This window comes from Sapajus apella, unplaced genomic scaffold (assembly GCF_009761245.1).
Source record: "Sapajus apella isolate SASKATOON/1434 unplaced genomic scaffold, GSC_monkey_1.0 scaffold5, whole genome shotgun sequence".
Taxonomy (NCBI): Eukaryota; Metazoa; Chordata; class Mammalia; order Primates; family Cebidae; genus Sapajus; species Sapajus apella.
Window position 1 is genome coordinate 42,043,685 of NW_022436945.1, and position 27,794 is coordinate 42,071,478.

The 27,794-nt window shown below is 37.9% G+C and overlaps 1 protein-coding gene across 6 annotated transcripts in view; it reads left to right on the forward strand.

Annotated features, from left to right (window-relative positions):
• Window positions 1-27,794, forward strand: part of CEP135 (centrosomal protein 135) — a 79,204-nt gene that overhangs the window by 27,552 nt on the left and 23,858 nt on the right. For all 6 annotated transcript variants that reach the window (XM_032274261.1, XM_032274265.1, XM_032274263.1 and 3 more), the window contains 7 exons: window positions 3,238-3,390; window positions 4,628-4,780; window positions 9,308-9,385; window positions 14,708-14,859; window positions 18,823-18,938; window positions 19,012-19,166; window positions 27,646-27,701. In XM_032274261.1, coding sequence (XP_032130152.1) covers window positions 3,238-3,390; window positions 4,628-4,780; window positions 9,308-9,385; window positions 14,708-14,859; window positions 18,823-18,938; window positions 19,012-19,166; window positions 27,646-27,701 — 863 coding nt within the window. The remainder of the gene's footprint in view (window positions 1-3,237; window positions 3,391-4,627; window positions 4,781-9,307; window positions 9,386-14,707; window positions 14,860-18,822; window positions 18,939-19,011; window positions 19,167-27,645; window positions 27,702-27,794) is intronic.

The following is a 27,794-nucleotide window of genomic DNA, read 5'->3' on the forward strand; positions in this document are numbered from 1 at the left end:
TTGCTTGAGTCCAGGAGTTCAAGGGTGCAGTGATTTATGATCTCACCACTGCATTCCAGCCTGGGTGACAAAAAAAAAAAAAAAAAAAGAATTGGTGGAAAAATGCAGTACAAGTCATTAGTAATTTATATGTTGCTGAATTTTTTTTAAGTTCCATATGTACTTAGGACTCAGGAAAAGTAAGTGACTAAATTGATCATTTTTGTTTTATAGAGGAATCTCCCATAAAATGATCAGTTTAATCAAGTATGAAATACTAAGGAGATAAATGTCTCAGAGCTTTTAACCAAAATATTTGATTCAGTTGCTCTGTGCTGGATTCACATTTGAAAGACAAGTGTGTGAGAGAGATTGATAAGGCACTAGTAAAATTAGGTGAAATTTTTCTCCCCTTCAACTTGTTTACATTGTCGAAGTTGTAATGGTACCTGGTGTAGACAAAGAATTTATTTTCTAGAGTTCAGAAAAGCAGGGTGTTCAGTGCATTTTAGAGCCCCAGTAATAAATTGCAGGCATGATAGAGGATAGTGGGTAAATATATGAATGAAATAGGTGGGATGTAAGACAGTTGGGAGTACTGGGAACTAGGAAGTGCATTCCCCACCTAAAATTAGCTATTTTATTTTACTTTATTTATTTATTCAGTCTTGTCACCCAGGCTGGAGTGCAGTGGCACAATCTTGGCACACTGTAACCTCTGCCTCCTGGGCTCAAGCCATTTTTCCACCTTAGCCTACTGAGTAGCTGGGACCATAGGCACATGCTACCATGCCTGGCTAATTTCTTTTTTTTTTTTTTTGAAACAGGGTTTTGCCATATTGCCCAAGCTGGTCTCAAACACCTGATCTCAAGTGATCTGCCTGCCTTAGCCTCCCAAAGTGCTGGGATTGCTAATGTGAGCGATGGTGCCCGCCATCAAATTAGCTGTTTTAAACATGTTCAGGAACATTTGGTTGGCAAACAACAAAGACCGTTCTACAGCCGGATTTGGTACTAGCTGGGTTTTCAACCCCTGCTTTATGGCAAACTGTTAGGCACAGTTGGTTAGGATTGTAATAACTCAGAAAAAAATTGATACTTTTTTTTAAATTTTTTTTTTTTTTTTTTTTTTTTTTTTTAAAGACCGGGTTTCGCCATGTTAGCCAGGTTGGTCTCTAACTCCTGATCTCAAGTGATCTGCCTGTCTTGGCCTCCCAAAGTACTGGGATTACTGGCGTGAGCCACTGCACCTGGTGATACTTTTTAATATCAATTCTCTATTGCCTGTGTAGGGTGGGTACTGTCCCCCTCACCTTGTATTCACCCTGGTTCCCACTGTGAGTTTTGAGTATGGTGTAGGCAGAAGTGTTTTGCAGTTGGAGCCTAACATAAGTTGCAGCTCCACAAACTGGCTTTATGACATGGGAGAAGTTACCTAACTTCATGGAGCTCTGTTTCCCTCATTTGCAGAGTGGGGAAAGTGGCTACAACTTCTTGTAAAGACTAAATGAGATAATTTGTTGGTTTTATTTTTAATTGACAAATAATATGTTTATTTATAGAGTACAGTTGGATGTTTTGATCTGTGTATACATTGTAGAAAGATTCAGTCTAGCCAATTAACATGTCTATTTCCTCACCAACTTACTGTTTTTTTGTGGTGCGAATGTTAAACATCTTTTAGCAATTTTGAAGTATACAGTATGTTATTATTAACTGGTTACCATGCAATGCAATAGGTTATTAAAACATTCCATCCGGACGCGGTGGCTCACTCCTGTAATGCCAGCACTTTGGGAGGCCAAGGCAGGTGGATCACGAGGTCAGGAGTTCGAGACCATCCTGACCAACATGGTGAAACCCTGTCTTTACTAAAAATACAAAAAAATTAGTTGGGCTGGTCCTGAACTCAAGAACTGGCGTCAAACAGTCCTCCTGCCTTGGCCTCCCAGAGTGCTAGGATCACAAATGTGAATCACCACAGCTGGCAGAGACTTTTTAAATGTAGATATGGTTATGTTACACAGTTTCTTTTACGGTTACCTTGGTTAAGTCTCAAAATCCTAATCTACTTTTGTACTATAAAACATCTTGTCCTTTAAAGTGTTTAGATAACTAATCCTATCCATCACGCCTTTGTTTTGCTTGTTTAACCACGAGATTACTTATTTCCAAATGCAGGTGAGAGGTACCTCACAGATATCTGTTATTTACCAAACCTACATTGTATGTGATATTGGCACAACAGATATTGAATAATAAAGGCCAGGACTCTTTTCAGTGTGTCATATTATTAAATTAGCCCTGCTTGTTACTTCTACATTTAGTACTTATAACATTAAGATACCATAGATCCCAAGTCTACATTTATTATCTTTTTTTTTTAAATAGGAAAAAGACATACACATTTATTTACACGTGCATGGGGAGAATCAGAATGCCCTCATCTTTATTTTCTACCATAGTGATGAAGACAGTGAATCTTTTGAATTGTACTAAATTGTAGAAATGTTGGAAGTAGTTGCTTATTCAGTGAATATTCTTAGTATACACTGCCTGGTAGAAATATTTACATTCATTTGACTGTATAAATAGGCCTCCTGTAGGTCTGAAGCTGAGACAGTTGGGAGTTGGTTTGCTTGGGGTATTAATTTAGATTCAGTCATAGAAAACACTGAGGAATGTACTAGGCTGTTACAGTTAACCTGTACTGGGTGAGCAGATACACAGATAACTTCCTGGCCCCTTCTCCTTAGAAGATAAACTAACTAGTGGCTCTAAAAAATTACCAGGCATCAGAATCGCTTTGAAGGCTTGGTAAAATACAGTTACTTGGCTCTACTCTGAAGTTTCTGACTGAGTAGGTCTGGGTTGGGCTCCAAGCTCCAAAATTTGCATGTCTAACAAGTTTTTAGATACTGCTGCTGCTTCTGGTCTGGGGATTACACTTTAAGAACCACTAGTATGAACAACTTTGTGAGAATAAAAGTTGAAGCATCTCATGGGATCTGATCAAGTCATGCCATTGGCAGCTAAGTCTCTTCTGGGAACTTGAAGACCAGGAAATTTGCCCCAGTACTGCCAGTACTCTCATCTGCTCTCATCATAGATTTTTAAAACTGTGTTCCTTAATCACATTAAAGGCACTTGTGTTCTTTTTGTCCAGTAGCATCTTTCAGTCAGTCTCATCAGTATCCTGTGACAACCATGTAGTGATGATTATAACATGATAAGTGTTGTTTTTTAATTCTATTTCAGGGTGATTACAATTCAGAAATTCATCAGATCACAAGAGAAAGAGATGAACTTCAACATATGCTAGAAAGATTTGAAAAATATATGGAGGATATACAGTCCAATGTTAAATTATTGACAGCAGAAAGAGATAAACTAAGTGTCTTATATAATGAAGTAAGAAACTTATTATAATTAAGCCAGTAGATTGTATAGAACCAGTTAACTATAATGGAGCTGGTGTATATCCTTCACATTACTGTAATATATGGACCTGTGATATTGCCTCAGAATTAAAATTAGCAGTAGTAGTTTCTACTATCATCCTGTTTCTCAGGCAGATATTTCTCTTATTTTTTCACATTCTTTCCCTTTTCTAGCCTATCTATGTATCAGATCAGTTAGAAATAGTCTCCATTTTTTAAAACTACCTGGAGCAGGTCTCAGCTTGACTCTGAGCCAAATTTATGCTTAGAATTCAGATGTATGGGGAAATGTTTGTCAAAACAGTGGTGGCACCAACTATTTGGATATTTTGGCTATTTAGGACTTAGTCGGTAAATACTGTACTCTAGGAAGAGGGAATTGGTGTTCAGCTTGGCCCCATTAGCAAAGCCTCAGTTGTCAGAGAGCAACGTAGGTCTGAGCGAAGCATGCTGTCTGTCACCCATATTTGTTCACACACCCATCTTTCATGAAATCCTGCTATTTTGAGAAGGGGAGGAGGCATGCAAATTAAAAGGCCAAGTTGAAAGAGTCACTTTTTTGAGTTTTTTGGGGGGATTTTGCAGTGTCAATTGACCCACTTCTGGGCTTTCCCCATCGCTGGCTTACATTTCAGCTTTCTTGGGTCTGCCTAGTTAATTCTACTTGTCTGTCTGCTGTCTAGTTTCCAACATTTTGTGGCTGGTGCCTCCCTCGATCCCATTGTCTTTTTTTATTATTCTTACTATTTTAATCCTTTTACTCTCATTTTGTTGGGATTTGGGAAGAGAGTGAAGGTAGCATGTGTTCAGTATGCCTTTTTTTAACTGGGAACATAGCCAAAGTATTTTTTATTTATATCTTTTACCAAAGTGCCTTTTTTTTTTTTAGACGGAGTCTTGCTCTGTTACCAGGCTGGAGTGCAGTGGCGCAATCTCATCTTGGCTAACTGCAGCCTCCACCTCCTGGGTTCAAGCGATTCTTCCACTTCAGCCTCCCGAGTAACTGGGACCGCAGGCACATGTCACCACAACTGGCTAATTTTTGTATTTTTAGTAGAGACGGGGTTTCACCATTTTGGCCAGGTTGGTCTCGATCTCTTGACCTCATGATCTGCCCATCTTGGCATCCCAAAGTGCTGGGATTACAGGTGTGAGCCACCACGCCCTGCCAAAGTGCCTTTTTAATTTATTTCTTTTAATTCTTTAAGGCTCAGGAAGAATTATCCGCCCTGAGACAGGAATCCACCCAAACCACAACACCCCATAATATTGTTAGTCTTATGGAAAAGGAAAAAGAGCTTGCATTATCTGACTTAAGAAGAATTATGACAGAAAAGGAAGCTTTAAAAGAAAAATTAGAGGTAAGAAGATTGACATGTTTTTGAAAGGTAACTTGTTGAGAAGAAGAGGTATTTGTATACATTTTCCTTTGAAGTTACTATTCCAAATCCAGATCACTTTGTTTATGCATGGCCTGCGGGTTAAGAATGGATTAAGAAGAATATTTCATTGTTGATGAAGTGTTACTGGAATACCTTGCTCAGTTGTTTATGTATTATCTGCAGCTTCTTTTGTAGTATGACCCAGAAAACCTAAAATATATACTGTCTGGTTTTTTACCTACAAAGTTTGGCAATCCCTGAACTTAATAGGAAGTTTCTCATATGGGAAGACATTATCTTTGTTTGTTTGTTTGTTTTTTTGGTAACAGCTTTATGGAGATATTCACACACTATATAATTCACTCACTTAAAGTATACCAATTCATTGGTTTTGACTTACAATGGGATTACATTCCAGTAAAACCATTGTAAGTAAAAAATGTAATGGGGGGAGGAATGCATTCAATACCCCAATAAACCCATTGTAAAGTCTTACATTGAAAAATCTTAAGCCATTGTTAAGTCTACATGCTCCTTAACTTATACTGGGGTTACGTCCTGATAAACCCCATAAACCAAAGACTAGAGCTGTATACTCACAGACTTGTGTAACTAACCATCACCAGTCAATTTTAGAGCATTTTCATCACCACAAAAAGAAACTCTGAAACACAGTAGCCTCACTCCCCATTTCTGCCATCCCCCTCAGCCATAGGCAGCCACCAGTCCATTACTGTTTCTATGGATTTGCCTACACCAGACATTTCATATAAATTGAATCATTCAATATGTGACTTTTAAATGTCGGACTTCACTCATTAGCATAATGTTTTCAAGATTCATCCATAAATAATGTTGCTAGGAACTCATATACAGCTTTTTGTGTGGATATATATTTTCATTTCTCTTTGGTATATTCCTGGTCATATGATAAGTCAATCTTTAACCACTGCAACCAAGCTGTTTTTATTCCCACCAGTAGCGAATAAAGTTTCTAATTTCTACATGTTCTCCCCAATACTTCGTACTATTTCCTTTTATATTATAGTCATTCCGGTTGGTATGAAGTAGTCTCCATTGTGGCTTTTTTTGTTTTTTGAGATTGTTTCGCTCTTGTTGTCCAGGCTGGAGTACAATGGCGCAGTCTTGGTTCACTGCAACCTCGGCCTCCTGGGTTCAAGCAATTCTCCTGCTGCAGCCTCCCAAGTCACTGGCATTACAGGCATGCCCCACCACGCCCGGCTACTTTTGTAATTTTAGTAGAGATGGGGTTTCACCATGTTGGCCAGGCTGGTCTCCTACTCCAGACCTCAGGTGATCCGGCCTCAGCCTCCCAAAGTGCTGGGATTACAGGCATGAGCCACTGCGCCCGGCCCTCCATTGTGGCTTTGATTTGCATTGCCTTGGAGCTAATGATGTTGATCATCTTTTCATATTCTCATTGGCCATTTTTATATCCTTTTTTGGAGAAACGTCTGTTCAGATTCTTTGCCCATTTTTAAATTGAGTTGTCTCATTATTATTGCGTTGTAACATTCTTTATATATTCTAGATACAGCCCTTATCAGATATGTGATTTGCAAATACTTTCATTCTGTGGGTCATTTTTCACTTTCTCAGTGATGTCTTTGAAAAACAAAATTTTTTAATTTGGATGAAGTCCAACTTAACTATTTTTTTCTTTTGTTGCTTGTACATTCGGTGCCATATCTAGGGTCAGTACTTATAGTTTCTTTTATAATCTCCAAAAATATAAGTATATTAGTACATATAAAGCACTTAACAATGATTAGCACATTATAAGTACTGAATTCTATTATTATAGAGCCCATAGTTTACTTGCAATCAATATTATTAGTGCTTTGAAAGCAGCAGCTAAAATTAGAAATAAAAACATTTTAGTATTATAAGCATAGTCTTTATGTCACAATGTTCAGTTAAAATTTCACCCTAAATATAACAGTTTAAGAATACTTTTAATTGGAATCTTTTGGAATACTGCCTTCCAGAAAGTGTTTTCTTATAAAAATAAGTGTTAAAATTGCCAAATGGGAAACTTCTGTGCAGTATGGCAGCTTTTAGCACAAGCTACTGACTTATCCTTTTCCATATCTTTTGAAATGACCAAAGAATGTAAAAATAGGATTTTAAAAATGCAGTAGTACTGAAAGCTTGGAAAAAACAACATTCATATTACCAGAATCCTTCTGGGTTACAGGAGGCAGGATTTTGTGAGTTTACAACAGATCTTTTACTTAAAAATGTAACTAATGCAATCCTTAAACCTCTTCCAGTATTTCCCATTATTCCACTGTCTAACCAGTTGTCAAATCCAAGCATCATCTATCACTAAGAGCTCCCCTGAAAGCTCATATCTATCTCTCAATTACCAAGTCCCATAAGTGCTATCTGTCTCTTGAATAATATTTAGCTGTATTAAGCCCTTGCCATGTGAGAGGCTTTGTTCTATTAAGTGGTTTTTACATGGGTTGTCTTAGTAAATCTTCACAATAGCCTTTTTTTTGAGGGGTGGTCTCGCTCTGATCTGTTGCCCAGGCTGGACTGCAGTGGCGTGATCCTGGGTCAGTGCAGTCTCCGCCTCCTGGGTTCAAGTGATTTAGTAGAGACAGGGTTTCATCATGTTGGCTAGCTTGGTCTAACTCCTGACCTCAGGTGATCCGCCCACCTTGTGGCCTCCCAAAGTGCTAGAATTACAGGCATGAGCCTCTGCACCTGGCCTGTAATAGCCGTTTTTTTTTTTTTTTTTTTTTTGAGATAGAGTTTCACTCTTGTCACCCAGGCTGAAGTGCAATGACTTGATCTCAGCTCACTGCAACCTCTGTCTTCCAGGTTAAAGCAGTTATCCTGCCTCAGCCTCCCAAGTAGCTGGGATTACAGGTGTCCACCACCTTGCCCTGCCACTTTTTGTGTTTTTAGTAGACAGGGGTTTTGTCATGTTTGCCAGGCTGATCTCCAACGCCTGACCTCAAGTGATCCACCCGCCTCAGCCTCCCAAAGTGCCACCTCACCCAGCTGTATTCAATAGCTACTGCTTACCGATGAGATCTCAGTTACAGTGAGTTTAAATAACTTGCCGAAGGTCACCCAGCTATGAGTTGCAAGAATCTGGCTTCTGGGATCATGTTACTTTCTCTTGAATTTGTTTACTTCTTTCCGTTCCCCTGCTTCCATTCTGGTCTGGTCATTGTTCTCTCTCACCTGCATTATTGTATTAATGGCCCCTGTTCTAATCTTGCCTCTCTCAAAGCTATATTTTACACTGAAGTCAAAATTATCTTTCAAAGATATTAATCTGATCATATCACTTCCTATTTAAAATCCATTAATTGTTTTTGAGGACTTCAGTGATTGGCCCTTGTCTGCCTCAAAGTCTAGCTTCTTTCCCCTAAACTCGTCTCCCCTGTTCACAAGACTCCAAGCTTAATGGACTTTTTCTTGCCTCCAACCTTCTACATAGACTATCGAAAGATTCCTTCACACCTTCCAATCTTCTTGTCCAGCTAATTTCCATTTATCCTTTAGGTCCAAGTCAAACACCGTGTCTTTTGATAGGAAATGAACCCCAGAATCTAGATTCCCTTTGGATATTTTGGCATAAAGTTCCTTTTCCTAGCAGAATATTCATGGATTTTATTTTGAGCCCTTATTTAGGTTTTGTCTTTTCTACTGGGCTCCAGTGTCTGTGATGTTAGAGATTTTATCCACTTTATTCACTACTATATTCCTGATACCTTACTTGGTGCTTGGTATAGAGTATATACTCAATACTTGTTGAGTGATTTAATAAATACATACAGTACAGTGACTCGACCAAATGTATAATCCGAACATCAGATGTGTCTGTTTCTTTTTAATGAATAGCATGGATAGACATATGAATCCATGCTAGAAAACCTCTCAGTGAACACCAAATTATATTGTTTATTTTAGACTTAGCAGCAGTAAGTTGGGGAAAGTGAAGTTACCAGAAAAATAGTCCCTGTGTTTATACTGTTGGCCAGCCCCTTATTCAAACTCGCATCTCTTACATGGCCCTGTAGTATTCTGTTTCCTGTGTCTTTCTGATCTTGTCTTGTCTTCCTTAACATTCTGTTTCTCTTACATCTCTTCTTGTGAGGGCATGCTCCTGAGCTTTTTATTTAACCCGCTGGCTTTGTCCTTTTATAGTTGTGCTCTTACGGATTAATCTGTATATATCTTTATAAATGAATCCTTACCAATCTGTGTCTCCTACTACAATCACACATGGAGGTAGAGAGTATAAAAGATGAGAAACCTATTGTGCCTTTTTTAACCAAAAACATCACTTTTGTAAAATGTCTAATGACTTTCTTTAGAAGGTAATGTCTTACTTTCTAAAACATTTCTGTGTTTTATGAAAGGACAAATACAACATAATAGAACTGTAGACTTGCATTGCTTACTGTGATGGTTTTGTTTTGTTATCTGATACAAATAAACATTTTCTTTAACATTCTTTTTCAGCGTATCGAGGAAATGGGTCTTTATGGAAAATCGGAATTAGAGAAAACTATTGAACATTTGACATGTGTTAATCATCAGGTAATGTATCAAACTGGATTTGGGATATGTTGTGTTATATAAATAACTATGTCAATTACAGTTTTAATATGCTATTTTTAAGTTTTTATTTTTATTTTTTATTTTTATTTTTTGAGATGGAGTTTTGCTCTTGTTGCCCAGGTTGGAGTGCAGTGGCGTGATCTCAGCTCACTGTAACCTCTGCCTCCCAGGTTCAAGCGATTCTCCTGCCTCAGCTTCTCGAGTAGCTGGGACTATAGTCGCCTGCCACCATGCCCAGCTGATTTTTTTTTTGTATTTTTAGTAGAGACAAGGTTTCACCGTGTTGGCCAGGCTGGTCTCCAACTCCTGACCTCATGATGTGTCCGCCTCAGCCTCACAACATGCTGGGATTACAAGTATATGAGTCACCATGCCCAGCCTAATACACTGTTTTATACAATTATCATAGCTGGGGATGGTGGTCGAACCTGTAGTCCCAGCTACTTGGGAGGCTAAGGTGGGAGGATCACTGGAGCCCAAGAGTTAGAGGCTGCAGTGAGCCATGATGATGCCACTGCACTCCAGCCTGAGCAACAGAGCAAGACTACAACTCCTTACAAAAACATTACAAAATAATATGCTAGAAAAGTTGTATAACAGCAGTCAGGAGTGTATACTCTGAAGGCTGATTATTTGGGTTCAGATCCATCTTTGTCTCCTGTTACCTGTTGGCAAATTACTTGACCTTTGTGTTCCCTGATTTTTTTATTTGTACAGTAAGAATAGTGTTAGTACTTACTTCTTAGGGTTTTCTGAAAATTAAATTAGTTATTACATATAAAGAACTTAGAAGCATTCCTGGTACATCGTAAGCTCTTAGTAGGTATTAGCTATGATCATTGCTATTTTGCTCTTAATAAAAAATCATAGGCCAGGCATAGTGGCTCATGCCTATAATCCCAGCACTTTGGGAGGCCAAGATGAGGTGATCAGTTGAGCCCAGGAGTTTAAGACCAGCCTGGGTAAGACCAGATAGGTCTTACCCATCTCTGCAAAAAAATTTACAAATTGGCCAGGCATGGTGGCATGTACCTGTGGTCCCAGCTAGTTGGGAGAATGAAGTAAGAGGATCACTGGAGCCCAGGAGTTCAAGGCTGCAGTGAGCTGTGATCACACCACTGCTTTCCAGTCTGCGTGACAGAGCAAGACCCTGTCTCTTAAAAAAAAAAAAAAAAAAAATCATATAATATAGACATAGAGTAAAAAGAGAAATTTACTTCCATTTTGTATTACTCTCTCTAGAGATAGGATTTTTAACAATTTGGTATATTTTTGTTTTTATAATTTCAACTTTTATTTTAGATTCAGGAGTACACGTGGGGTTTGTTATATAGGTATACTGTGTGATGCTGTACAATTGATCCCATCACCCATGTAGTGAGCATAGTACCCAATAGTTTGTCAACCTTTGATGTGTTTTGTTTTAGCTAGTTTCTATTACTATGCCTTCACTATTTTAATTTATTTGCCTTCTATTTCTGTCATCTGGGTTGGTTGATTTGTCACCTCATCCTGGACTATATTTTTCTGTGTCTTTGTGTGCCTGGTAATTTAATTTTAGATTGGATGTCAGCCATTGTGAATCTTACCTTCTTGGTTATTAGATAGTTTGTATTACTGTAAATACTCGAGGTTTGTTCTGGGATGCAGTTAAATTACATGGAAGTAGCCTGATCCTTTAGTCTTGCCTTTAAGGTTTCTTAGGTGGGATCAAAGTAGCATTTAGTCTTGGACTGATTTTGTTTCACTACTGAAATAAACCCTTTTGCGTATGCTACTTGTTGCCCTATGGATTATGAGGTTTTCAAGTGACTGATGGGCACAGGAACTTTTCCTGGCCATACATGAGCTCTGAGTATTATTCCCTCTAATTTGTTCATGGTTCTTTCCCTGGCCTTTGGTAGTTTTCTCTGTGCTGAGCTCTCCTCAGCCAAAGACTCAGAGGGTACCCTTTATAGATCTATGGAGCTCTCACTCTTTGCATCTCTCCTCTAGTGTCTGTCCTGCAAACTTGAGCTGCCTTGGCCTTTTTTGACTTTGATGTCTGTCTTCTGAACTTAGGACAGACCGCTGGGTTCCATGTGGGTTCCTTTCCCTGTGCCACAGTCTGGAAATACTCCAGGCAATAAGCTGGAGCAAGTGTAAAGCTCATCACATTTGTTTCCTGTCTCTCAGAAGTCACTGGTCATTATCGCCTGATGTGTAGTGTCCTGAAAACCATTGTTTCATATATTTCATCCGACTTTTTAGTTATTTCAGGCAAGAGAGTAAATCTGGTCCCTATCACTCCAGCTTGACCAGAAGCTAAAATCGATAATTAATAAACTGGAAAATACATCTGAAGAAAGTATTAGAAGTCATCGGAAAGAAACAAAGTATTTTAAAAGTTAAAATGTTGGAGAATAGGGTAAGAAGATCTAATACGTTGATTAATACTTAGAGCTCAAGGAGGATATAATAGAATGTGGGAAAGGCAGTATTTGAAGAGATAATGACTGATGATTTTCTAGATATGAAAACACGGGAACTCTCTGATTCAAAATGAATTTCAAAAGCATGACAAATCCTAAACAAGATAAATAAAAAGAAAATGCATACAATTTTAGTAGTCATGAATAATACAAGACATCTATGGATAAATTTACAGAATCTTCATAGGAAACATTATGCAACCATATTGAAAGTCGTTAAAGAAAGCCTAAATAAGTGGAGGATTTTATCAGGTTTATAAAAAAGGTTATAAAAATAACATAAATTTTCCCCAACTTGGTTCTATAGAGTTGAGGTAGTTCCAGTTGAAATCCCAGGAAGGTTTTGTGGGGGCAAGGGGGAAGAATTGACAATAGATCTTAAAATTTATGTGGAAGCAAAAAGCCAAGCATCACATAGAAAGTTTAAAGAACAACATGGTACTAGACTTGCCCTCCCAGATGTGAAGCCTTTAGAGTCATAGTAAGACATAATAGGCCAGGTGTGGTGGCTCACACCTGTAATCCTAGCACTTTAGGAGGCTGAGGCGGGAGGATCACTTGAGGTTAGGAGTTCAAGATCGGCCTGGTCAACATGGTGAGACTTCATCACTACTAAAAATACAGAAATTAGCCAGGGAAGGTGGCATGTACCTGTAGTCCCAGCTACTTGGGAGGCAGAGGCAGGAGAATCACTTGAATTCTGGAAGTAGAGGTTGCAGTGAGCTGAGATCGTGCCACTGCACTCCAGCCTGGGCGACAGAACGAGACTCTGTCTCAAAAGCAGAAAACAAACAAAAACCCTGTGAGCCAACAATTCCCTTTCTATATATGTACCGTTGATGGAGCTCAGCAAAATATGATCTCCAGGGCATATGCAGCCTCCAGTCTGTTTTTGCTTCACGGCTTTGCTCGTTTATTTACATATTGTCTGTGGCTGCTTTTGTGCTATGATGGAGTTGTGGTAGGGCTGGCAAAACTGCCTTTTCTCTTGGAGATTTTTTTTCTTTAGATAGTAACTGACTTTGTTTTGGATTGCTTTTCTTTTTGTTACCTGGTTTTCCTTGAACCTATTGCTAAATTTTGTCAAGAGTTCCAGTGTCTCTGACTTATGCCTTTAAATATGTTTTGAATGTAAAAACATCAGTTTCAGTTTTTTCATCTGAAAACCTCACTTTCTGAGCTGTGTATTCTTATTCCTGTACTGTCTTTTTAGCAATTCTTTCAGAGGGAGGGGAGATAAAATATGTGTGGTCAGTCCACACTTTTAACTAGAAGACTTACATTTATTACTAATATTTGTTTTAAAATTTAAATATAGGTCATTTTTCCATCTAGAATTTATTTTTTATGTAAAATAAAGAAGAAATCCTGCTCCGTTTTTTTCTCCAATGAGTGGTTTGTCCCTACACTTATTTATTTTAAAGAGACAGAGCCTTGCTCCGCTGCCCAGGCAGAAGTGCTATTGTATGATCATAGCTCACTGCTGCCTCTAACTGTGGGGCTCAAGTGATCCTCCTACCTCAGCCTCCCTAGTAGCTAGGACTACAGGTATACCACCATGCCCAGCTGATTTTTTAAAAAGTTGTAGAGACAGAATCTTACGATATTTCCCAGACTGGTCTCAAACTCCTGACCTCAAGCAATCCTCCTGGCCTCAAGTGATCCTCTTGCATTGGCCTCCCAAAGTACTAGGATTACAGGAGTGAGCTACCACACCCAGCTCCCTACTCATTTTTTGAAGTTTATCCTTTTTCCTACTTCCCAAAAATTTGCTGTCTTTTCTAAATTTATATCTGTACGTGATGTTTTTCACTGTTTTCACTTTCATATGTTTGCTTGTGCATTTGTATGTAAAATCTTCATTGTTTTAATTATAACTTTTTTTTTTTTTGGAGACAGAGTCTCGCTCTGTCACCCGGGTTGGAGCGCAGTGTACCGATCTCAGCTCACTGCAGCCTCTACCTCCCAGGTTCAAGTGATTCTCCTGCCTCAGCCTCCCTAGTAGCTGGGACTGCACGCCACCACACGTGGCTAATTTTTTGTATTTTTTTAGTAGAGATGGGTTTTCGCCATGTTAGCCAGGATGGTCTTGATCTCTTGACCTCATGATCCACCCACCTCGGCCTCTCATATAATAACTTTATTGCTTGTTTTGATATCTTATAAAGCAAGTATACTTGTATTTTTTCCAAAAAGATTTTTTTTTCTTTTTTTTCTTTTTTTTTCTTTTGTAAATGAGTTAAGAGCCAAATCTAGGTCATTCTCCTTTTAAAAAAAGGATCTATCAGAATTTTTGTTGGAATTCCACTGAATTTACTATTATTTGAGGAAAGTTTAATACTATAATATTGTGCTCCCATCAAGAAACATCATGTGCCTTTACATTATGTCAGGTTATGTTCTGTGCTCTTCAGGAAAATTACTCTGTTTGTTCACATAAATCTTGCCCACTTTGTGTTTGAGTTACAATGCTTTGTGCCATTTTTTTCCCCCCTCAGTTCAGTCCTACTTACTTACTGTGTTTTAGAAATTCCTCAAAATTTTCACTCTGCTAGTGGTTTCCCTTCTGGTGTTTCATTGCTGTTATGGATATATTCTTTTCTCTTTTTGCTTTTTATTTTTTGTTTGTATCTTTAATAATAGTGAGGAGAGAGAAATTTTATGCTCATTCTGACTCCTAGAACCTAAACTGTACACATGACTCTTAAAGTTTTTTTTTAAGTAAATATATTTGCTTAGTTTTCTTCCAGAAATATTATTTGAGTGCCTAAGAAAAATATAATTAACATATTAAGATATATACCTATTATTTTTTAAATTTAAATTATAGCTTGAAAGCGAAAAATATGAATTAAAGTCTAAAGTGTTAATAATGAAAGAAACAATAGAGTCGTTAGAGAACAAATTAAAAGTCCAAGCTCAAAAGTTTAGCCATGTGGCTGGTGACTCATCTCATCAGAAAACGGAGGTGAACTCACTTAGGTAAGTTTATTCAACATTTTCTAATTTCATTTCTGGGAATGTGTTTGTGGTTATATAAAGTTTATAACCATGGCATTTTGGACTGGGCCTTTGTGCCATAGTTTCAGAAGTTGGCTTTGCAGCAGACTCACCTGGGAGCTTTTGAAAAGTATGAATTTAGGGGGCTGATTTCTGGAGGTTCTAATTCACCGAGAATCTACTGGGGTAGGTTTTGGGTATCTGTATTTTTCAAAAGAAATTTCACAGATTAATATGATTGCAGGCAAGGTTTTTCAACCTCCTTCCTTTTGAAATCCTCTTAAATATTTCAGATCATTTGTATTCCATAGCGTAAGATTGCTGAAAATTACAGAATTGCTTACTGCCTATGCCATTTTCTTTCTCTTTCTTGCCTCTTTCAAAGCAATGTAAAGTCAGAGAATTTATCTATTTTTAACCTTTTCTGACTTAGAAATGTTTAAGTAGGGAGGTGAGACATATGACTAGTATTCCTTTTAGGAAGCTAACTCTGGTGGAAATACGGAACATGGATTTGAAATCTTAGAGATTGATGGCAAATAAAGAAGACCGAGGATCTGGACTGAAGCAGTGGTAATGAACTCAGAGAACAGAGATCAAATTTAAGAAACGCTTCTTACATAAAATCAAAAGGTTTGGATAACTGATATGGGGCTGAGAAATACAATAAGTAGAAGATTTGCCTTAGCATATTGGGTTGTTAGTAGTCATTAATTAATTAAGAATACAGAAGATTCAAGGAAACAAAAGACAAACGAAGCTTTTTTCTGATCAGGGTAGCTGCAATAAGTAAAAAGATACTGAAAGTTGGAAGAAGGGGACCACTCTGAAGAGTCTGAACAAATACCTCTCTAAATTACATTTGCAGTCAGAATTAGAAAAAGATTTTCACATGTCAGTGAGACATTACATCTGTGAAACAATCATGAAACAGTGACAACTTGGGATCAGAAAGAATTATAATAATGATACTTTTAAAAAAAGAGTAACAAATTAAAACTGAAAAGCTAATGAATGGCATTGGACATTGCAGAAACGTGAGTTGGTGAAATAGAAAACAAACTAATGAAAGTCACGCCAGAACTCCAAAAAACAAAAATAAATGGTGAGAAAAAAGACATAGATCCAATATACAAAAAACTAGGAATCACAAAAGTTTACAGTAAACAGAGTAAATGTGAGAATCAAAGCAATTAGGAAAAGAAAGGTCTGAGACTGTAGTTCATAAGGGTTCTGATTAGCTAACGACTTAATGAAATAAGACCAAGAACTGGGTGTGTCTAGTTAATTAAGGAGCACTACATTAGTAACTCTTAAAGAGCATCTCCAGTTTTGCTCTTTAGCTTTTTTGACTATAGTTTTGATAGGTTAGACCTCAGGAAGAACTAAAGTAGATACTACTTTTTTCTTTTCTTTTTTATGCAAGAGTAGAGCCAAATAGACCAGTATCTCCTCTGGCTCATGTCTGGATTCAGCTCCAAAGTACAGATAACATGGTATATTCTTGTCATCCACAGTTTCACTTTTGTGTCCAGCTGACTGGATCTAGCATTTAATCCATTTTGCTTTTCCTTGAGATTATAGCTGAAACGCCTTTTTTCCTCACACGAGGCTTTTTCCAGTCTTAGAAGGCAGAGCTCTCATTGCCCTCTCTTGGATAACCTAACCTATAGCTCCTTTGGAGTTTTATTTCTTGTACTAATACTAATACCCTTTTCTCTTGTGAGCTCAGTCTACCTCTTCCTTCACCTAGGAGTAATTCAGTCACTGTGCCATTGTGAGAATTTTTGTCTTCCTTTTTACCAGGTTACCTTATATAACCTGGGGATATGGCATTATTTCATAAATTTGTTTTGCTCTAACAGAGAAATATGACTTGTCTCTCAGGAAAGTGTATATCAGTCATATTCTCTGTATCAATAAGTAGTATTGGAACCATGAGTTGAAACCATCGAATCCAAGTCCAAAGCAAAACCAAAGACAAACCGTAATAGCCAGCACTCTTGGGAAGCAAAATCATGTTATCCGAACCTCTTGCCACTTTCAACATGATTAATAGAGCTCTTGCTTCCCTTCTGATGACAGCGCATTCTCTTTTCCTTGACATAAAGACATTTTAAGAAGCTGAGACTCAGGGCAGGGCATGGTGGCTCATGCTTGTAATGTCAACACTTTGGGAGGCCAAGGTGGGAGGATTACTTGAGCCCAAGAATTCAAGAGCAGCCTGGACAACATGGGGAAATCTCATCTCTGCAAAAAATACAAAAATCAGCCAGGCATGGTAGCATGTGCCTATATCCCCAGCTACCTGAGAGACTGAGGCAGGAGGATTGCTTGAGCCTAGGAGTTCAAGGCTACAGTGAGCTGTTATCATGCCACTCTACTCCAGCCTGGGCGACAGAGACTGTCTCAGGCAGGTAAGGCATATGTTCCTTTCCATTTCCCTGAGGTACCTATCTTCTTTTTCCCTTCCTGCGTCAAGCTTTTTTCACCAAATTACCAACAAACAGACTTTTCTCTATCAACCATAATCTTTAATTCTCCAAATAGAGAATCTTTCGTCTAAGTTCTTTATCTGTTGTCAGAGGACATAATATAAAACCTCATTTTTTAACCACATCTTAAATTACTATCATTGCCTTTAATTGCATTGTTTGATGAGATCAGGCATTTTATACCCCAAATCAAAGCTACATAACACTGTAAGGGAGCTTCTGTCTACCCAGGAAGGATAGTTTCACAGAGCATGCTAGCCAGTCTTTAGAGCTGGGGTCAACAGTCTTTTTTTTGTAAATAGACAAGAGTCAATATTTTAGACCAAGCTTATCCAACCCACCGTATTTCGTTGTTATTCTGTTTTGTTTCGTTTTTTGTTTTGTTTTGTTTTGTTTTAGGCTTTCAGCAGCCTGAAGTCATGGTTTTTAGTTTCTATCTCTAGTAATAAGCGAAAAAGAGGGATGAGAAAGACTTTACTGGCCCAACGAGAAACAGAACCTAAGAACCCATGACTGTATTACTCCCTTGGACACCCTGAGACTATGCGGGCTACATAGTTTATGTCACACCTACTTAACACTGCCTTTGTAGCCTGAAAGTAGCTCTAGACAGTATATAAAATGAAGTAGTGTGGTTGTGTTATAATACTTCATTATGGACACTGAAATTTGGATTTCATATAATTTTCATATGTCACAAAATAATAATTTTCTGTTGAAAAATTTTTTTAGTCATTTAAGCATGTAAAAACCATACTACTCAGGCCTTACAGAAATTGGCATCCAGCTGTAGTTTATCAACCCCTGCTCAAGGAAAAATTGTTTCCAGCCCAGTTGGACAACTCACTTTTCTCAATCAACCCCTAGGAAACGTCCTTATGCCTCACAACTACCAGCTATGAGGCTCTAAACAGTGAGAATCCTGCAGCTGAAAATACTGTCAGACTGTCTTCAATTCACCTTAGTCTTTATCTGTGTATGTTCAAAACCAGAGGGTATACTCTTATCTAGGATCAAATAAATGCTGTAGCAGATTTTCCTGGAAATTACCCATAAACTCTAGCCAATATATATTAGTTGTTTTACTAGGATTTCTTTAGATGTATTCAGAAAACCAATTGTAACTAGTCTCCCATGAGAAGTATTTATTTGTTAAGGTAATTGATAACCATTTTATTTTACTTTACTTATTTTTGAGACAGGGTCTCACCCTGTCAGGCTGGAGTGCAGTGGCACAATCATGAAAGATGGAACCATTTTGAAGAAGAATGGTAGACAGCAGGAAATAATAATATATAATGCCATTGATTATACTGGAAGAGCTTTAAAATAAAAAATAACAGAAACTTTAAAAATAAGACCTCAAAATATTTTTAAGACATCTCATTTTTTGAAAGTATTTCTATGAGAGATAAAGAATACCATTTGTTTTTATCCACTGATTCTTTAGGATGGTGAATGAGCAGCTACAGCGGTCACTTGATGACTGTCAGCACCGACTTTCCATAAAAAGGAGTGAACTTGACTCAGCCCAAGCACAAATTAAAATACTGGAGGAAAAAATAGGTAAATGTTTTAAAATTTTCTTTCTGCAAATCCTAATATACTTTGTCTAACAAACATTTCTTTTCATTTATAGATGAACTAAACCTTAAGATGACTTCACAGGATGAGGAGGCTCATGTAATGAAAAAGACCATTGGTGTTATTGATAAAGAAAAAGACTTTCTCCAGGATACTGTAGATGAGAAGACAGAAAAGATCGCAAATTTGCAAGAAAACCTAGCTAATAAAGTATGTGATTGTTTTATATAATTTTCCAGCATCCAAACAGAAAAGGTTATTTTGTTTGTTTTTGACATGGGATCTCACTCTGTCTCCCAGGCTGGAGTGCAGTGGCATGATCACAGCTCACTGTAGCCTCTACCTCTTGGGCTCAAGCAATCCTCCCACCTCAGCCTCCCAAGTAGCTGGGACTATGGGCGTATGCCACTCTGCCTGGCTAATTTAAAAAAAAAATTTTGTGGAGATAGGGTCTTACTATGTTGCCCAAGATAATCTCAAACTCCTGGGCTCAAGCAATCCTCCCACCTTGACCTCCCAAAGTATTGGAATTATATGCATGAGGCACTACCCCTGGCTAGAAAAGATTATTTTATTTTCATATATACATTTCTTTTTTTTTAAAGGTTTATTTACTTTTGCTCAGGTGTGGTGGCTCACACCTGTAATCCCAGCACTATGGTGTGCCAAGGCAGGAGGATTGCTTGAGCTCAGGAGTTCAAGACAAGCCTGGGCTACATGGTGAGACTCCATCTCTACCAAAAATAAAAAAAAAATAGCCAAGCATGGTGGTGTACACCTGTGGTCCCAGCTCTCAGCAGGCTAAGGTGGAAAGATCACTTGAGCCCAGAGGCAGAGGTTGCACTGAGCTGAGATCATGCCACTGCACTCCTGCCTGGTGACACAGCAGGATCCTGCCTCAAAAAAAAAAAAAAAAAAACTAAATACATAAAAATTTATGTACTTTTATTGGTACATATGAGATATACATATTTTTGGGTTACCTATGGTAATTTGAGACATATAATTAAGTCAGGGTAATTGGGATATTTATCACTTAATTTTTTTCTTTATGCTAGGAATGTTTGAATTATTCTTTTCTAGCTGTTTTGAAATGTATGCTGGATTAGTGTTAACTAGTGTCACCCTATTGATATCTATCGAATACCAGGTCTTATTTCTTCTAAGCATATATTTGGTGCCCATTAATTAACCTCCTTTCACGTCTCCTCCCTCTTCCTTTTACTGGTCTTTGGTAACCACCAGTCTGTTCCCTGTTTTCATCAGATCCACTTTTTAGCACCCACATATGAGTGAGAACAAGCAGTGTTTGTCTTTCTGTGTTTGACACGTTTCACTTAACCATAATGACGTCCAGTTCCATCCATGCTGCTGCAAATGGCAGCATTTCATTCATTTTCATGGCTGAATAATATTTCCTGTTTATGTATACCAGGGGCAGATATTTCTTTGATATATTGATTTCCTCTCTTTCAGATGTTTACTCAGTAGTGGAATTTCAGGATTGTATGGTAGTTCTGTTTTTAGTTTTTTGAGGAACCGTCATACACTATTTTCCATAGTGGCTATACTGATTTACATTCCCACCAGCAGTGTACAAGAGTTCGCATTTCTCCACATCCTCGCCAGCATCTGTTATTCCCCATCTTTTTGATAAAAGCTATTCTAACTGGGGTGAGATGATATCTAATTGTGGTTTTCATTTGCATTTCTCTGATAATTAGTCATGTTGAGCATTTTTTCACATGCTTTTTGGCCATTTGTATGCTTTCTTTTGATAACTGTCTATGAAAATCTGTTGCCCGTTTTTAAATTAGATTATTCAGAGCTTAAAAAGCTATTGAGTTGTTTGAGCTCCTTGTATGTTCTTGATTATTAATCCCTTGTCAAATAGATAGTTTGCAAATATTTTCTCCCATTTTGTGGGTTGTCTCTTTACTTTGTTAATTGGTTCCATTGGTGTGCAGAAGCTTTTTGGCTTGATATAATCCCATTTGTATGTTTTTACTTTTGTTGCCTATGCTTTTAAGTCTTATACAAACAATATTTGCCCACACCAATGTCCTGGAGCATTTCCACAACATTTTCTTCTACTAGTTCCATAGTTTCAGGTCATAGATTCAAGTTTTTAATCCACTTTGATTTGATTTTTGTATATGGTGTGAGATAGGGGTCCAGTTTCATTATTCTGTATATGGTTATCCAGTTTTCCCAGCACCATTTATTGAAAAGACTGCCCTTTCCTTATTGCATGTTCTTGGCATCTTTGTTGAAAATGAGTTGGCTTTAAATGTGTAGATTTATATCTGAGTCCTCTATTCTGTTCCATTGTTTTGTGTGTCTGTTTTTATGCCAGTACCATGCTGATTGGATAGCTATATGGTATATTTTGAAGTCAGTTGGTGTGATCTCCTGCTTTGTTCTTTTTGCACAAGATTGCTTTGGCTATTTGGGGTCTTTTGTGGTTCCAATTTACTTGAGGATTTTTTTTTTTCTCTATCTCTGAGGAATGTTGTTTGTATTCTAAAGGGATTACATTGAATCTCTAAATTGCTTTGAGTGGTATTATCAGTTTAACAACATTATTACTTCAATCCATGAGTATGGAATATCCTTCTATTTTTTTATGTCCTTTTCTGTTTCTTTTATTAGTGTTTTATAGTTTTCCTTGTATAGATCTTTCACATCTTTAGTTAAATTGATTCTTAGGTATTTTATATTATTTGAAGCTATTGTAAATAGAATTGCTTTCTTGATTTCTTTTTCAGATTGCTGTTGGAGTATTAAAATGCTGTTGATTTTTATAATCTTGATTTTGTATTGTACAGCTTTTTTGTATTTGCCCATTACTTCTAACAGTTTTTAGTGGAGTCTTAAGGTTTTTCTAAATACAAGATTGTGTAGTCTGTATACAAAGCTAATTTGACTTACTGTTTTCCAATTTGGTTGCCCTTTATTTCTTTATCTTGACTAATTGCTCTGGCTAGGACTTCTGGTATTATGTCAAATAAAAGTGGTGAAAGTGGACATCCTTGGCTTGTTCCAGATCTTAGAGGAAAGGCTTTCAAGTTTTCCCCATTCCATATTATGTTGGCTCTGGGTTTGTCATATATAGCCTTTGTTATTTTTAGGTATTTTCTTTCTGTACCATTTGTTGAGGGTTTTTGCAATAAAGGGATGTTGCAATTTATTGAATGCTTTTCAGCATCTATTGTAATGATATATATGCTTTCTGGCTTCTGTTAATGTATCACATTTTTTGATTGTGCATGTTGAACCATCCTTGCATCCTTGGGATGAATCTTACTTGGTCATGGTGAATGATCTTTTTAATTTATTTAAAAGGTATTACCAACCGAAATGCCCATCAATGATAGACTGGATATAGAAAATGTGGCACATATACACCATGGAATACTGTGCAGCCATAACAAAGGATTAGTTCATGTCCTTTGCAGGGACATGGATGAAGCTGGAAACTATCATTCTTAGCAAACTAACACAAGAACAGAAAACCAAACACTGCGCATTCTCACTCATAAGTGAGAATTGAACAATGAGAACACATGGACACAGGGAAGGGAACATCACGTACGGGGCCCATCAGGGAATGGGGAGCTAGCAAAGGGATAGCATTAGGAGAAATACCTAATGTAGATGACAGATTGATGGGTGCAGCAAATCACTATGGCACATGTATACCTATGTAACAAACCTTCATGTTCTGTACATGTATCTCAGAACTTAAAGTATAATGATAATTTTTAAAACACCGTGTTGTACACAATAAACATATACTATTAATTGTCAATAAAATAAAAATTATTTTTTAAATTGAAGAAAAATATTGTTGAATTTAGTTTGCTAGTATTTTGTTGAGGATTTTTACATCTGTGCATCAATGATTTTGGCCTGTAGTTTTCATTTTTTGTTGTGTCTTTGTCTGGTTTTGGTATCAGGGTAATGCTGGCCTCGTAGAATGAATCTGGAAGTATTCCACCCTCTTCAATTTTCTTGAAGAGTTTGAGCAGGAATTGGTATTACTTCTTCTTCAGATGTTTGGTAGAGTTCAGCAGTGAAGCCATTATGTCCTGGACCTTACTTTTGTAGAAGACTTTTTATTACAGCTTCTATCTTATTACTTGTTATTGGTTTGTTGAAGTTTTCTATTTCTTCATGGTCCATTCTTGGTAGTAGTAAGTGTCCAGGAATGTATCGATTTCTTCTAGGTTTTATAATTTGTTGGCATATGATTGTAATTGGCTTTCATGATTCCTTGTATTTCTGTGGTCACGGTTGTGTCCTCTTTTTTGTTTCTTATTTTATTTGTTGGGTCTTCTCTCTTTTTTTCTTAGTCACCCTTAAAGGTTTGTTGACTTTTGTTTATCTTTTTTAAAAACCAACTTTCCATTTCATTGATCTTTTGGATTGTTTTTTTAGTCTCAATTTCATTTATTTTTGCTCTGATCTTTTTTCTTTCTTGCCTTCTACTAACTTGGGGTTTGGTTTATTCTTTTCCAGTTCCTTGACATACATATATCATCACTAGGTTGTTTTTTGAAGTCTTTTTTGTGTGTGTGTGACAGAATCTCACTCTGTTGCCCAGGCTGGAGTGCAGTGGCAAGATCATGGCTTATTGGAGCCTTGAACTTTCAGACACAAGCAATTCTCCTTCCTTAGCCTCCTAATTAGCTGGTACTACAGATGTGTGCCACCATACCCAGCTGATTTTCAATTTTTTTGTAGAGGCAGTGTCTTACCATGTTTCCCATGCTGGTCTCGAACTCCTGGGCTCAAGTAGTCCTCTGGCTCTGCCTCCCAAAGTGCTGGGATTATAGACATGAGCCACCATGCCCAGCCTCAACTTTTTTGATACAGACATTTGTTGCTATAAACTTCCCTCTTAGCACTGTTTTTGCTGTATTCCATAGATTTTGGTACATTATATTTCCCTTTTCATTTGTTTAAATTATTAATTGCTTCTTAATTGCTTAATGAGAGGATTGCTTGAGGCCACAAGTTTAACACTAGCCTGGGCAACATAGTGAGACCCCATCTCTACAAAAATAAACAAAAAATTATCTAGGCATGGTGGTGCACCTGTAGTCCCAGATATTCAGGAACCTGAGGCAGGAGGATCACTGGAGCCCAGGAGTATAAGGCTGTAGTGAGCTATAATCATACTGTTGTACTTCAAGTCTGGGTGATAGAACAAGACCCAGTCTCTAAAAAACAAACGAAACAAAGCAAAACACCCACAAAGAGAAAGCTCCGAAAAATTCTACACTTTAACTCTGTCTCTCTCTCATTCTGACTTTTAGTTGTCTTAATTTACAAATTTGTATATTGACTATGTCTTAACAGGTTGCTGTAGCTGTTCTTTTTGGTAGATTAGTTTTTTAGGCTTCATACTAGAATTATAAGTAGATTGTATACCACAGTTACAGTATTATTCTGGGGTTGTCTCTGAATTTAATTTTACCAGTGGGTTTTATATCTTCAAATGTTTTCTTTTTGCACATTAGCAAGATTTTTTCTTTCAAATTAAAGAACTCCCCTAGCATTTCTTATAAGATGTGCCTGTTTGTGGTAAATTCTCTTAGCTTTTGTTTATCTGGAAAGGACTTTATCTCTTTTTCATATTTGAAGGATCCTTTTGCTGGATAACATATTCATGTATGGCAGTTTTTTTCTTTTAGACCTTTGAAAATGATAGTCTACTTCCTCTTGGCCTGTATGGTTTCTTTTGAGAAGTCTGTTTCTAGATGAATTGGAGTTCCTTTATATGTTATTTGCTTTTCTCTTTCTACTTTTAGGAACCTATCTTTGTCCTTGGCCTTGGAGAGTTTTTTATGTGCCTTGGGGCAGTCTTTTTTTGGATTGAATCTAGTTGGTGTTCTCTGACCTTCCTGTACCAGGAAATTTATCTTTCTCAAGTTTTGGAAAGTGTTCTGTTATTATTATTATTATTATTATTATTTTTTTTTTTGAGACGGAGTTTCACTCTTGTTACCCAGGCTGGAGTGCAATGGCGCAATCTCGGCTCGGCGCAATCTCGGCTCACCGCAACCTCCGCGTCCTGGGTTCAGGCAATTCTCCTGCCTCAGCCTCCTGAGTAGCTGGGATTACAGGCATGTGCCACCATGCCCAGCTGATTTTTTGTATTTTTAGTAGAGACGGGGTTTCACCATGTTGACCAGGATGGTCTGGATCTCTTGACCTCGTGATCCACCCGACTCGGCCTCCCAAAGTACTGGGATTACAGGCGTGAGCCACCGCGCCCGGCCTATTATTTCTTTGAATAAACTTTCTACCTCTTGCTGTTGCTCAGCTCCCTTTTGAACACCAGTAATCCTTAGGATTTGTATTCTTCTATATCTTGTAGGCAAGTTTTGGTCCTTTTTATTCTTTTGTTATTGTTGTTCTCCTTTGACTGCGTAATTTCAGATAGCTTGTCTTCAAGCTCACTGATTCCTGCCTCTGCTTCATCCATTCTCCTGTTGAAATCCACCAATCAATTTTTCAGGTCAGGAAATAGATTTCTTAATTCCAAGATTTGTTTGACATTTTTTATTATTTCAGTCTCTTTGTTAAATTTCTCTGATATGAGCCAAGTGTGGTGATGTGCACCTGTGGTTCCAGCTACCTGGGAGGCTGAGACAGGAGGATCCCTTGAGCCCAGGTGGTCAAGTCTGCAGTGAGCTGTGATTACACCACTGCATTCCAGCCTGGGCAACAGAATGAGACCCTGTCTCAAAAAAAAATTTCAAAAAAATTTTTATGATAATTTTCTGAATGTATTTTCTGTGTTATCTTGGAGATCACTGAGTTTCCTTGATATCTTAATTTTGAATTCTTGGCCAGAGAGCTTAGGTGTCAATGTCTTGTCAGGATCAGTCACTGGTTCCTTGCCTTGTCCATTTGAAGAGTTCATGGCTCCCTGTTTGCTGCTGTTTCTTGTGGATATATGTCTGTGTCTTTGAAGGATTAGTTATTTATTCCAGTCTTCTCTGTCAGGCTTGTTTTTTGTTGTTTTTGTTTTTTGGAGACAGTCTTGCTTTGTCACCCAGGCTGTAGTGGAGTGGCGCGATCTCAACTCACCGCAACCTCCGTCTCCTGGGTTCAGGTGATCCTCCAGCCTCAACCTCCTAAGTAGCTGGAATTATAGGCACGTGCCACCATGCCTGGCTAATTTTTGTATTTTCAGTATAGATGGTGTTTTACCATGTTGGCCAGGCTAGTGTCGAGCTCCTGACCTCAGGTGATCCACCTGCCTCAGCACTGGCCTGGCTTGATTTTTTTTTTTTTTTTTTTTTTTTTAGATGGAGTCTCATACTGTCACCCAGACTGGAGTGCAGTGACATGAGTTCAGCTCACCACAACCTCCGCCTTCCAGGTTCAAGTGATTCTCCTGACTCAGCCTCCTGACTAGCTGGGACTACAGGCACCTGCCACCAAGCCCAGCTAATTTTTTGTATTTTTAGTAGAGACAAGGTTTCACTATATTGGCCAGGTTGGTCTTGTATGCCTGATCTCATGATCCACCCGCCTCAAACTGCCAAAGTGTTGGGATTACAGGCATGAGCCACCATGCCCGGCCTTGTTTTCGTTTTTATTGGTTATGTTTGCTTAGAGATTCTTCAAACTTTATTGAATTTCTTATACTTTTTTTTCCTAGATCACTGTCTCCTTTTTGTCACTAGATGGTGGCCTAGACCCCTGCCCATCTGGGATGGGGGAGATCCCAAAGGGGATGTCTCAGCAGTGTGGAAGGGCTGGCTAAGGGTTTGTGCCCACAGGACCTGTGGAATGTACCTCCTACAGCATGGTGTTACTGAACTAGAACTCTGCTTTGGTGTTTGGCCAAGTAATAGAGAAGAGTTTCCAGGGATGAGGAGGTGCTCCTACCTCCCCACTTTGTGTCTGGCTGTCCTCAGGGATATGTCTCCCTTCAGGTATCCATGATGTTTCCTGTGTGTTGAGGCATGGAACAGGTCTCCTGCCAAATTACCCAAAATAGTAGAGAAGCTGGTTATCTACCTCAATCTCACCTTTTTCAGTGTAGAAACCATGAGTTAGGGGAGATTCTCCATGTACCTGGTGCCAGCAGATTGGGGGAAGGGGTGTCACAGATGTGAAAATTTGATTCTTTTACCATCTGCTCGGAGGTTTTTTACTTCCCTGTGGCCCAGGAACTGACTCATCCTTGTATTTGAGTCCTGGGATAGTGCTGTTGATAATGTTAGTATTGTATATTTATTTTTTGTTTCCTTTGTGAGGACTGAGGTCAGCTTGTGACTACACCACCATTTTAGAACCAGAAGTTTCCCAAATATGCAATTATTATTGCCCATGTACAAGTTTCTAAGACCCAGGGCCATGTTTTCTAACATGTTTAAATGTCATTTTTTTCAAATAATATTAATCTTCAAAATGTGATTTTATCTATTTCTAGAAAGTGATTTTATCAGAACTCATTAAAGCAAACTCTTTAACTGTTCAAGGGTAGTCAAAACATGCCAATATGTGAAGTACAACTGGGACATGGAGATGTTTCCTTGGAGCTTTGTTTTAGGAATACTTTATATAATTGAGCTGCATATTTGAACTCTGTGAATATGGCAAGTTATATAAATTTAGCTAAAGACATTTTGGTTTAAAATCTGACACATTTTTGTAATTTCTGCAGGAAAAAGCTGTTGCTCATATGAAGATAATGGTCTCAGAGTGTGAATCATCTATGAAGTAAGTCATTAATGAAATTACATCCTGCTTTTTCAGAGATTTTCAGTGAAGACAGCTTTATGTGTTCAGTAGCAGTTCAGCAATAGAATTTCC